Source organism: Balaenoptera borealis, assembly GCF_965194805.1.
Source record: "Balaenoptera borealis genome assembly, chromosome: 1".
Classification (NCBI taxonomy): Eukaryota; Metazoa; Chordata; class Mammalia; order Artiodactyla; family Balaenopteridae; genus Balaenoptera; species Balaenoptera borealis.
Genome location: NC_138860.1, coordinates 48,686,615 through 48,697,948, shown reverse-complemented (window position 1 = coordinate 48,697,948; position 11,334 = coordinate 48,686,615). Strand labels below are relative to the sequence as shown.

General features: G+C 50.6%; 1 protein-coding gene across 4 annotated transcripts; it reads right to left on the bottom strand.

The window, feature by feature from the left end:
* Nucleotides 1-775: 775 nt before the first annotated feature.
* Nucleotides 776-10,420, bottom strand: GLUL (glutamate-ammonia ligase). Of its 4 annotated transcripts, none has more exons than XM_082394495.1 (8): nucleotides 10,270-10,396; nucleotides 9,105-9,218; nucleotides 7,431-7,609; nucleotides 5,954-6,130; nucleotides 4,223-4,369; nucleotides 3,680-3,807; nucleotides 3,276-3,475; nucleotides 776-2,692 (listed from the first exon to the last, which is right to left on the bottom strand). In XM_082394495.1, exons 2-8 carry the CDS (start codon nucleotides 9,113-9,115, stop codon nucleotides 2,374-2,376), a joined length of 1,161 nt encoding a protein of 386 aa, XP_082250621.1. In that variant the 5' UTR covers nucleotides 9,116-9,218; nucleotides 10,270-10,396; the 3' UTR covers nucleotides 776-2,373. The 4 variants fall into 4 exon arrangements, with proteins under 4 accessions (XP_082250621.1, XP_082250618.1, XP_082250619.1 ...); XM_082394492.1 differs by having other exon boundaries at nucleotides 5,969-6,130; nucleotides 10,270-10,393; XM_082394493.1 differs by lacking the exon at nucleotides 9,105-9,218 and having other exon boundaries at nucleotides 10,270-10,420.
* Nucleotides 10,421-11,334: the final 914 nt, after the last annotated feature.

Below are 11,334 nucleotides of genomic sequence, written 5' to 3'. Positions count from 1 at the left end.
TTACGATTGCCCACGATACCTGGTACCTTACAAGGTCGAAGGATGAATAAGTGTTTTTGCTAGAGGTACGTGCACAGCACCGCAGAGCAGGAGGGAGCTCCTACCCAGCCTGATGTGGAAATGAACTAAGGTAGGAAGAAGCCAGGACGGGGTGGAAGAATTTCCAGGTAAAGGGACAGGGAGCAAAGGCACCAAGGTGTCAACATAGTGCTTTTGGGGGTATCACAAGCAGCTCACTGGTCTAGTGCAAGGAAAGCGTATCCAAGGCATGTCTGGGGCTGGCTTGCCCTCGGCACAGCCAGCCTCGGAAGGCTTTAACCAGCGTAGCAACGTGGTCAATATTTGCTATTTAGATGAATCACTGGCAGCTGGGCACAGGATGAAATGGAGACCAGTAGGGATAGTGAGACCAGTTGAAAGCACACTAAACACTTTAGGCTGCTATAACATTAAGCCAGAGGGGTATTCACAACAATGTGATAGCATGATAGGTCAAAGCCAAGCTCTGGAGCACATGCGAGGGGACAGTTGGTGTTTGTACCCTACTGCAAAATTCTAAGGCTGGGATACGCCTTAACCCAGATATCCAAATTCCCAAAGCACGGGAAAGATCTGGTTGGCAACGAGACTCAGGAAAGATGTTTTTCTAAATTCCAAGAACAGGTAAACGTGAACTTACTTTGCCTCTTTTAAAAAACTCCCCTTTTTTGGTAGTAAAAGGGAATGAAGTGGCACATAGGGATTTAAAAGAATCACAAAGAATCAAGTCAGAAGAGATCTTATAAATGTTAGGTTGATTTATAAGAGCTGCTCTGGGCGGTTAACACAGTTTGTTTACAATGAGTAGTTATCTAACTCTGAACATACTGTATGTACATGGCAATTAGAAGTTGTCATGGGAAGAAAAAACCATAGCCCGCCTGCTGCAGCCAACACAAAAACAGCCAGAAACACTAGGGGAAACGTAGGGACAAAGGTGGGGTTTGTTTTTATTATAAAAGAAAAAAAAAAAACTCTTCAGGAATCTTAACAAAGGAAGGGAATATTTCACACTCAGAGAATAGACACCAGGACACAAAATTACAAGTGTTTTGACTCCAGACCTGTCCTCATCTCCTCCAACAGCAGACATGGGAAGGAGACAGCTGAAGCAAACAAGCAATTCTGCAAAACAAAGACTTAGAAACCCTACAAATATGATTAAAATCTAAACTTCTGTTTTGCTTTAAAAAAAAATTTTTTTTTTAATATATCAAAAGGCCTGCTTTAGTGACATGCTAGTCCCACCAGAAAATAACCCCCAAAGCCCCTTGTCAGTAACATGCTCAAGTTGACCAGCCAACTCATATTTCCAAACCCCTGTGTGTACAAGTACGTGTGTGTCTTTTGAACCGAAGCCCCAGGGCTCAGGTGACTGCTGCTGCTTCCGAGGGCTGCCACAGCCAACCTGTGTCAGCCTCCCCAGGAGGGTGAGCAGGGCAGAGAAGCCCTGAAGCGGTAGTGAGAGGATAAGAGCCCAGCAGCCAACTTGTCAAGCACCCCCCCCCCCACCCCACCACCCCCGCAAAAGGAGACCCTTATTCTTAACCAGACTACTCAACTCAAATTTGGCTCCCCGTGACCAGAATGGTTTGTACTCCCTAAGGAGAAAACACACATTTATCTGCACACCCATATATATAATTTTTTTGTTTTTACATTTAAATATAAAAATACTACTCTGCTTTGTGTTATAAATGGAGGAGCAAACAACACGGAACTTTCTTTTAAGGTAGGGCTATCCATCCATTTATGCTGAGCTTGTCAGGGCATTTAGCCCCAGGCAAGGGAAGCACCACACCAGGAGATCTAGGGCGTTTTCCTACCTGATTTCCCACCCTTCCTTCTCCCCTAATTCTCACTTTTAATAGAAAGTTGGTTATAACCTTTATAAGTCATGGAATTTCTCACCAAGAAAGGGAAATCCTAACGTTACCACAGAATCAAGCCCCCTGCCCCCGACTCAGCTACCACGCAGAGAAAGTCCTCCCCCTCCCTTCACAAATACTATGCTCTCTGTCTGGATAGCTATGCTTATTGGACAAACACACCTGATTAAATGGAAGCAGTGGTTATGTTTCCCCAACCCCGCCCTGACTAACGCACTAGAAAGCTTCAGTGATAGGAAAAAAAAATGGGGGGGGGGTAGGTGGGTGTGAAGAGATTAAGAACTTGACCCCTCTATCCTGGCCAAAGAAAGCAAGAGTGAGGAATAAAAAAAGACCATGATATCCCACCCTTTGAGTTAACAGCTATTATGACAGGTGAGAGGGGCGAGAGTGGGAGCAGGATGTAGGATTAGGAGGGGTTTTGACGGCTGCAAGTCTAGTCCACTTAGTTTTTGTACTGGAAGGGCTCGTCGCCAGTTTCGTTGAGAAGACACGTGCGGATGAGGGCTTCCGTCACCGCAAAGGGGTCACAGTTGGCAGAGGGGCGACGGTCTTCAAAGTAACCCTTCTTCTCCTGGCCGACAGTCCGGGGAATGCGGATGCTAGCGCCGCGGTTGGCCACACCGGCAGAGAAGTCGTTGATGTTGGAGGTTTCGTGGAATCCAGTTAGGCGCCGGGCGTTGTCCAGGCCCCCCTTGGGATCGTAGGCTCGGATGTGGTACTGGTGTCGCTTGCTTAGTTTCTCGATGGCCTCCTCGATGTACCTGGAGGAGACAGTTAAGATGAGGGTCCAACCTGCCACCAGGAAACCCGCCCTTCAAGGGCAGAGGAGCAGGTGTGGATCCAAGAATGGAGTGACTCATCTACCAGAGACTGTTTTCCGGGGTCTAATTCACCAAAACATGGCCCCAGGAGAACAAATTCTCCACAAGGGCAGCACTTTGCCTTGTAACCTGTGTCTCTTAGTGCTCAGAAGAGTGCTAGACATGCAGTAGATGGCATTTGTTGAATGAAAAGACCCCAATCAAGGACTTTCTTTCTCCCACCCGCAGGCATTAAATTCATTCATAAGCCTGTACTGTTAACTAATTTAGTTCTTACTAAAGACTTTCAAATGCATTCATCTGTGTCAACTTTCCCCTATCACCATCCTTGAATCCTACTCCTAGAGTATTTTTTGGGTACTTTTCAAATAGAAACAAAATGACAGGATCAGAAGACAATTTTTGAAGCCAAGGGCTAAGGTACGAACTGAGAAGGCGGCTTACTCATCCCCAATACATCCAAACCCTTGGCAAGTATTCTTGCAAAGAGAGTGAAACAGCCCCAGGAGGAGGCGGCACTCACTTCAGACCATTCTCCTCTCGCATGGCCTTGGTGCTGAAGTTGGTGTGGCAGCCGGCACCGTTCCAGTTCCCAGGAATGGGCTTAGGATCAAAGGTGGCAATCACTCCGAAGTCTTCACACACACGATGCAAGATGAAGCGGGCCACCCAGAGATGATCTCCCATGTCGATTCCTTCACAGGGCCCTATCTGGAATTCCCACTAGACAGAACGAGAAGACTGGCCTTTAGAGCAAAACCCACTGCTCACCCCAACCCAGAAGCTCTGACAGGTGCACCCTTCTCACCTCTACTCCAAGCCACCTTGAGGACTTCGGGTTAAGGAGCGGGGCCCCAGAGCAGCCCTTGCTAGCAAAAGCCCCCACTCGCCTCTAGGCGGGGAAGGTGATGGACTAGAGCCATTTACCTGGGCAGGCATGACCTCGGCATTTGTGCCCCCGATCTTGATGCCGGCATACAAGCAGGCCCGGTAGTGCGCCTCCACGATGTCCCTGCCATAGGCTTTGTCTGCTCCCACACCACAGTAGTAGGGACCTGCAGAGGCGTCAAGATGGAAGGTCAAGAGGCAGGACATCAAGAACATTCCTATCTATGTGAGATGCACGGTCCAAAGTCAGAAGTCAGAAAGCTCTCAACACTTGCTCTCTCTGGAATCACCATCCCTGCCTTCACCTGGAGGTGCAGGAGTGGAGTGCAGGGGGCCCTCCTGGCCACATTCTCAGTAGGGCCAAAGGTTTTCCCGCAAGGTTGTTGTCTCAACATCCACGTCTGGATTTGGGTATAGCACGAGGGCTCTCTCTCTTTACAGTATTATTTCAGCCAATCTCAGGAATACTCCCCTAGCGTTTTGATCCACAAGGATTCACTCCCATCTCTGGAGAAAGAGACTTTCCTTGCTAATTAAGCACTTGGGGAGGAGCAAGATTCACCCCTCACCAAGGGGACTTACCTTGGGGCCCAGGGAAGCCGTTGGAAGGCCAACCAAAGGGATGCCCATCTGTGCCCATGAGAGTATATTCTTGCTCCATTCCAAACCAGGGGCGCTGGTTGCTCACCATGTCCATTATCCGTTTACAGGTGTGCCTTAAATTGGTCTCTAGGAAAAAGAAAGAGTCAACACACTATTAGAGACATATGGACAAACGTACCGAATCCCTGCGTTGACGGGAAATAGTCCTTGGGCTCCAGGTACTTGAGATGTTGATTATAAGCTGAATTGACCCAGTGTTAACCTTTCTGTGCCCCGGTCGGTGTAAAAGGGGACGATAAGGGAAGCTATGATTATATATCTGCAGAGAGACTCTCAAAAGGCTTTATTTATAACTAAACTGGGTTACAACAAAGTCACGTGGGAGTGGATCCAGAACAGAGCAAGTTTTCACCTTATCTGCAAGCTGGCTCCTTCCCAAATACCAAATGTCAGGCACGTAAACCCTCTATTCACAAAAGAACTGTTTCTAGCTGTCAGACTTAGTCCTAGTTTCTCAAACATTTAGAGCCAAATCTACAATTTTTATTGAGAGAATCATTTGCCTATAAAGAGCCTTACATTCCAGGTGAGCAGATAAAGTGCTAAGTTCTATAGTATTGGTTAGTACAAAAAAATAAAAATAAAATAAAATGCGACAAGCTCAACTGGGAACAATAATTTCTAACCCAGAACAGAACTTTATAGACTCATGGCTGTTTCACTATGTCCCAGGAACCATTTTAAGACCTCTACGTTACATCAAAGAAAACCCCCAACTTCGTATTCCTAACAGCCCTGAGGTGGGTATTACGAGTCTCCGTTTTTACAAATGAGAAAATGAGGCTCAGAGATGGTAGGTAGCCTGCCCAGGGTACAGCACAAGCAGCAAAGTCAGGAAACCCTGCTTGTCGACTTCAGAGCTCAGGCCCTTTACCACAATTTGATAATACCTCTCAAAACAAAGACAAGTAAGGTCCAGAGTCACTAAGTGACTTGCCAAAAAGTCTCACTGGCTGAGTGTGGCAAGAGACTTCATGGAAGTGAGACTCCAGCTGAGCTTAAAAAGGTGAATGGTGGAGAACTGGGAGCAATGGGTATGCCAGACAAAAACCAAAGGTGCAGTTACAGCAAACCTCAAGGCAAACGTATGTTATCAGTGAACCAAGGTGCTCTTATTTTAGTCAGTGGACAGAGAAAGAAAACAAGCTCTCTGGAATGAAAAGGCAACTGATATTTAACATACAATTCTTCTCAATCATTTGCACATATTAACTCAATTAATCCTCTAAACAACTTTATGAGATGGATTTCATTATTTTCCCCATTTTAAAATCGGGGAAGTGAAAAGTATAGGGGAAAAATAACTTGTCGAAGTTCATACCAAGTAAGTGACAGATCTAGAACTCAAACCCAACATTCTAACTTCAGAATCCGTGTTCTTAAAATCTACAGGCAGGAGAACTGTGACATGCGGCACTCCCTCGGCAAACAGATTTAGAAGAATCCAATGTCGTTTTATGGAACCAACAATGGGAGGATGGACCATACAACCTCTCTGAACAAGGAAGTTCAGGACGGAGAGGTCCATGTCCAATCCTTCAGACTTCTAAGACAGTTCTGAGATAAGCTCATTGTTTTTCCAATACCGATTTTGGAATATCCTCTCCCGCCCGCCTTTACAATTCATGGATTGGAGTGGGGTATCCATACCTATCCTATACACACCTGCAGGCTTTCGGTTGTACTTGAAGACTTCACAGAACACCAGCTTGTTGGGGTCCTTGCGGAAAGGGTCCCGAAACATGGCAGCAGGGACGAGATACATGTCACTGTTGGAGCCTTCGGATTGAAAAGTACTAGAGCCATCAAAATTCCACTCCGGCAACTCTGGGGTAAAAAGAGAGGGGAAAATTATAGTTAAAATGCACAGGAACTTTTCAGGTCTTCACAAGATCTATACTCTCTTGTCCAGAAAGCCAGTGAGGCACGCATGACTGCCACTATTAACATGCAAACCCTGAGGTTCGCAGGTAGCCCTAGAGTCCTTCCTATCTGAGTTCCTAGTAAGACCATTGCATCACTTTCTTAAAAGAAGTAACAGTCACAAGAACAACCTAAGAATGATGTTTCCTCCGTAAATAAGTCTACTGGACACCAAGGAGACAAACTGGATATCACCAGTCAGTCAGTCAGTCCTCATTTAAAGTATTGAAATAGGAGAAATAAAGATTCTCTGACAGCCAACTGTGTTGCTTCTTTCTCTAATTCCTCCCCCCACTGTGTGACGGACTGTTCTAGTTCAAGTGGTGTCCTTATTTTAACAGATGAGGAAACAGACACTAGCCAGATGACTTATTCAACGGTGCTCCCATGTCACTTATCCACACTGTTTTAAAGGCCAGTTCCTTCATCACTCCAGTTGACTATGAGTTCTCCGAAGGCAGAGACCAGACTCTCATCTTGTATTCCCAGGGCCTATCCAATACCTGCCACATAGCAGGTGCACAGTATATGCTTTATATTACAGTCATTCATTCATTTGCTCAAATGTGAACATTATCAGAAGAGTAACCTAACCTAAAAGCAGGTAAAAGATGATGGACCACGGTCCCTTTCCAGAAGGAGAGTGGCTATGGTTTGTTCTAAACCAAAAGAATGAAGTTGTCACAACTCATATAATAGCTCCTGTAGGATAAGCAATCAGCCAGTTTAAGAATTTCCAAAAGTGGCATCAACTAAAAACTAATGAGGGCTGGTCCTAGAGACCACTTTAGGGTGTTTGTTTTGCATGTAGAACCTCAGTGACTCATGAGTCTGAAACAGCATTCAAAGAGTTTGTAAAGTAGATGGCATAGTCAGGTTAGAGTGGTGGTTTTCAAACTGGGTTCCTGGCGGTACATTAGGGCCAATTAAGTAGGACTGCCCAAGTCAACAAAGCTTCCAACCCCTCTCTCCCCCCAGACTTAGTCTCTTTTCCTGCAATATACTAGCTTCCACGCAAGATGTCATTTAAATGAAGGGGTCCATTGCTATTATGCTTGGAGGCAGTGTAGGAGCTTAATGTTGGTTGAATGAAGTCTGAAAAGTCCCGCCTTCGAAAAGCTTTACAAACAGAGGCCAAATCTAGTGGCTTGGTCTCAGGCTGCCGCCCACCCTCACGCTGCTCCCACCCAGCTCAGCCTCTCACCTTCTATACACTTGGGCTCACAGTCGAGGGTCCGGGTCTTGCAGCGCAGTCCTTCTCCAGTACCGTCAATCCAGATATACATAGCTTGGACTTTCTCACCCTGAGGCAGGGACATGTACACCTGCTTGATGCCTTTGTTCAAGTGGGAGCTCGCCGAGGTGGCCATGGTGGAAGGTGTTCTGGAGAGAGACAAAATAAAATAAAATAAAATAAGAACACCAACTCCAAACAGATCCTCTTACGCAATAAGGACAATTAAATCAAGAAGCAGCGGGAGTGGCGGCCCCTCCCTTTGTAAGTCACACACTCAAAAGTACAGTACGTTTATTTAACTTGCTTTCAGGGAGATTAAACTTTTATACTAGACAAAAGTCTCCTTATAAGCTTCCTCAAGCCAGAATCTAAACTTGTGAGCACTAAGCTCTACTTTTTGCAGTTTATCAGAGGTAGAGGAATTGTTTCATTTTTCACACTAAGATACTAGAGGGAGAAAAAAAACCCCCAAACACAATGAAGATACAAAAGTTCTGAAACAGAAAGTCTGCAGAACAGACATTGTCTCCAAGTAAAACCCAGCCACAGAAAGGCTTGGCTGCTATGATCTCTGGGTTAAGTCTTCCCTTTTCCTCACACCCCAGAGGATATCTTAGTAAAAAGGCCTTTTGAAGATTCCTCCACCCTTCCAAAAAACAAACACCTCCCCCCCACCCATTTAGTTGGTAGGATGAAACAAGTGGGCTAGCTAGAAGATTTAAGAGGCTGGTGGCTTCCTAAAAGAACAGCAGTTATTACAATTACCAAGATGTAAAAATAGCCAATCCAAGTTGGATCCTAAGATACACGCTGGCATAATTTGCATCAGTCTGAGGCAAAGTTCTCACTTCAGAGAGGAGATTTAAGTTTGACCAGATTCTTCCACCAGAGAACTTTTCAAGTAATTAAGAAATCCCCACTTCTAAATCAAAAAGCTCTGGGGTTTCAAAAGCTGAGGCATGCTAAAAACTGCGAGCCTCCACCGCAAAACCCCTGAAAGAAGAGACGCTGAAGCCACAAAACCAAACCTCAACATTAAGAGGAAACGTCCTACCCCTCCCTCCGCTGTCGACAGCCCAGGGTGGCTGGAAAGGGAACACACTGTTCTCCTCCAATGACTTGGGTAACTTTCTGAAGTACAGTGGCAGAGTTTCTATGGGCAACCGTCCATGTTTGCCCAGCTGAAAACATAACTGCTTCTCCCTCCAACAGCCTCCCCCCCCACAAAAGAGGAGAAGCTGTCTGTCAAGCAGTGTTAGCAGACAACCACTAACTTTGCCTACTTCCTCTAGAAGACTTGGTCAGTCAAATCCCACCCCCGACGCCCATCCTGCCTTTAAAAGCCAGAGGGAGCAATCCCTGACCCTTTCAGCTCCCACTAAAAGCTATAACTCGGTCTCTGGCTTTCGTCCCCAACCTGTTACACCTCCAATTTCAAACCACGCTGTCTCTCTTTAAGCCTCGGATCCTGCTCTTTTTGGTGACGAGTTGCATGCCAACAGCCCGGTCTACTATATCAACTGGTGCCGCCGAGGTGCCAAGATTACGTGGTGGGTGCTGGGAGGGATGGGATTCTGCAGTTTTTAGCTGTTTCTGCAGCTGCAGTGGGAGCCGGGGTCCTCATCCCTGCTCCTCACTCACCCCAGCCACATAAGGTCAACGGTATCGATGCCCTCCTTAGCCTTTCTCCTTTTGGAGTAGCGTTCGCGCCTCTCGTGGGTCTCCGGCTCTCGCTGGTCCAGGCACCGGAGCTTTCTGGGCGAGGGAGACGGAGAGGAAGAGGGAGAGGGAGTCGGAGAGCGGTCGGGATCGGACCGGGACGAGCAGGAATGCGAAGGCTGGTGGATCAACGTCTCGATCTTGACTCGCGGTTTCTCTCTGGCGTTCACTGAGTAGGCGACGAAGCCCAAGCAGTTGGAGAGGGACCCCGAGGACCGAGACTCTAGGTCGTCATCTTCGTTCGTGGTCTTCTTCACGGATTTGCGGCCAGGGGAGGATCCCCGCTTCCCGCCCCCGGGGTGGTTGGGATAATCCACTTTGAGAGCAGCCCTTTCCCACAGAAAGGTCCCGAAAGTCGGCGCCCCGCCCCTTGGGCCCCCGTCTGGATCTCAGGGCCTAGCCGAGGGGGGCCATCCCTCTCCAAGGCCAGGGCTAGAAGGAGCGGGGGATGGGGACATCCGCCGGAGGGACAGCGTGCCGCTGCTGCCCCTGTCCGGCCGGCCAGGCCTCTCCACCCGCCGCGCCCGCAGGCCATGCCGCATCCCGGGCTCCCCATTGTTCAGTCACAGGGGTAGGCCCCCGGGAGCCCGCGGCGGGAGCGGGCCGCACCACAGACGCTCACAGCCCCTCGCCTCCGCGCAGGCGGCTAACCGCGACGACCGCCCCACGGCCCGCCTCCGCGGAGGAAGAGAGCGAGGCTCCAGCAGGGGACCACTCCATCCACCACGCACACCACACGGCCGAGCCGGGGGCGCCGGGCCCGGGCAGTGGCTCCACAGCTCGCCCTGCCGAGCGACCTCCAGGGGCGGCGCTTAGGACCGCAAGCAGCTGAAGGAAGATCAAAACAACTCCCCGCCCTTCTCGAAGCCCTGGCGACTCGCGCGCCCCGCCATCGCCGACTCAGACCCGCCGGGAGGCACGGGCGGCGGAAGCAAGCGGGAGGGCCCGCAGGCCGGGCGCAGAGTAGAGGCAGGAGGTGGGAAGGGGCCGAGCCGAGCTCAGCCGATCGGTCAGAGCGCGGCGGCTCGGGAGGCGGCGGGGGCGGCGCGCGACACTTCCGAGCCCCCCGGGCCGGCCAGGCGCTTACCTGGGCGGTGAGCAGGCGGCAGGGTGGGCAGGCCGCGAGAGCGAGGTGCGGAGAGGAGAGGCGAGGAGGCCGGAAGAGCTCCTTATACAGCCGGCTCTTCTCCCATTCTCGGCTCTGCAAGGCCGTCTGCGGCCCCGCACGCTTTATCGGCAGCCGGGGCCGCCCCCGGAGCCCTGATTGGCTCCCAGAGGCCCAGAGCCCGGGCGGATCAGCTGATGCGCGTCCCGGCACCGCGGCCATTGGGCGAGCCGTCGAGCGGGCGCCGCCGGGGTGGGGGCGAGCCGGCCCGGGAAAGAAAGAAAGGGAAAGGGCGGTGGGGGAAGGGGGTGTGGGGGAGGGGAGCGAGGAAGGGCGGGGCGGGGCGGGGCGGGGCGGGGCGGGGCGGGGCGGCGGCGGCGGCGGGCCCAGTGCCTGCCGGGAAGGACCCCGCCGGCCCGGGCTGCCGCGCAGCGCTGCGGCGCCCCCGCCTGCCTGGCCTGGGGCCGGCCTCGCAGCCCACTGCTGCCTTCAGGTCGGATATTTTGCGGGAGAGTTCTCTCTTTTACTAGATCACACTGCACGCCCCAGAGCTCCCAGAGGAAATTCTGACCCACGGGCACCCACTTTTGCCTTTTGTTGTTAGAGAACCCCCGGCCCCCTTTCCCGGCCCTCGGGTCAAGTTTGTGAGGGAGCTCGCGGGGCGGGGGAAGCCCTGGGCTCGCCGCAGCCGTGGCCAGGCGTCGGAGGGGGCGGCGCAGAGTGGGAGCTGCCGGAGGTAGGCCTGGAAGAGCCCCCTCCCCGGCTCTCTCGGCGGGTTTGGGGATGTGAACAGAAGTCTAGGATCTCACATTGGTAGTGAAAGTGCTGTGTTTTGTCTCATTCCACAGAAGGGATCCTGGCGGGCGGAGACACAAAAGTCGGGAGACCTGATTCTGCCTCTGCCACACCTGAGGCAACTCTCGCAGCCTCTCTGGGCCCAAGTTCCCTCATCTATAAATAATGCGGGACTTCCCTTGGTGCAGTGGTTAAGAATCCGCCTGCCAATGCAGCGGACACGGGTTCAAGCCCTGGTCCGGGAAGATACCA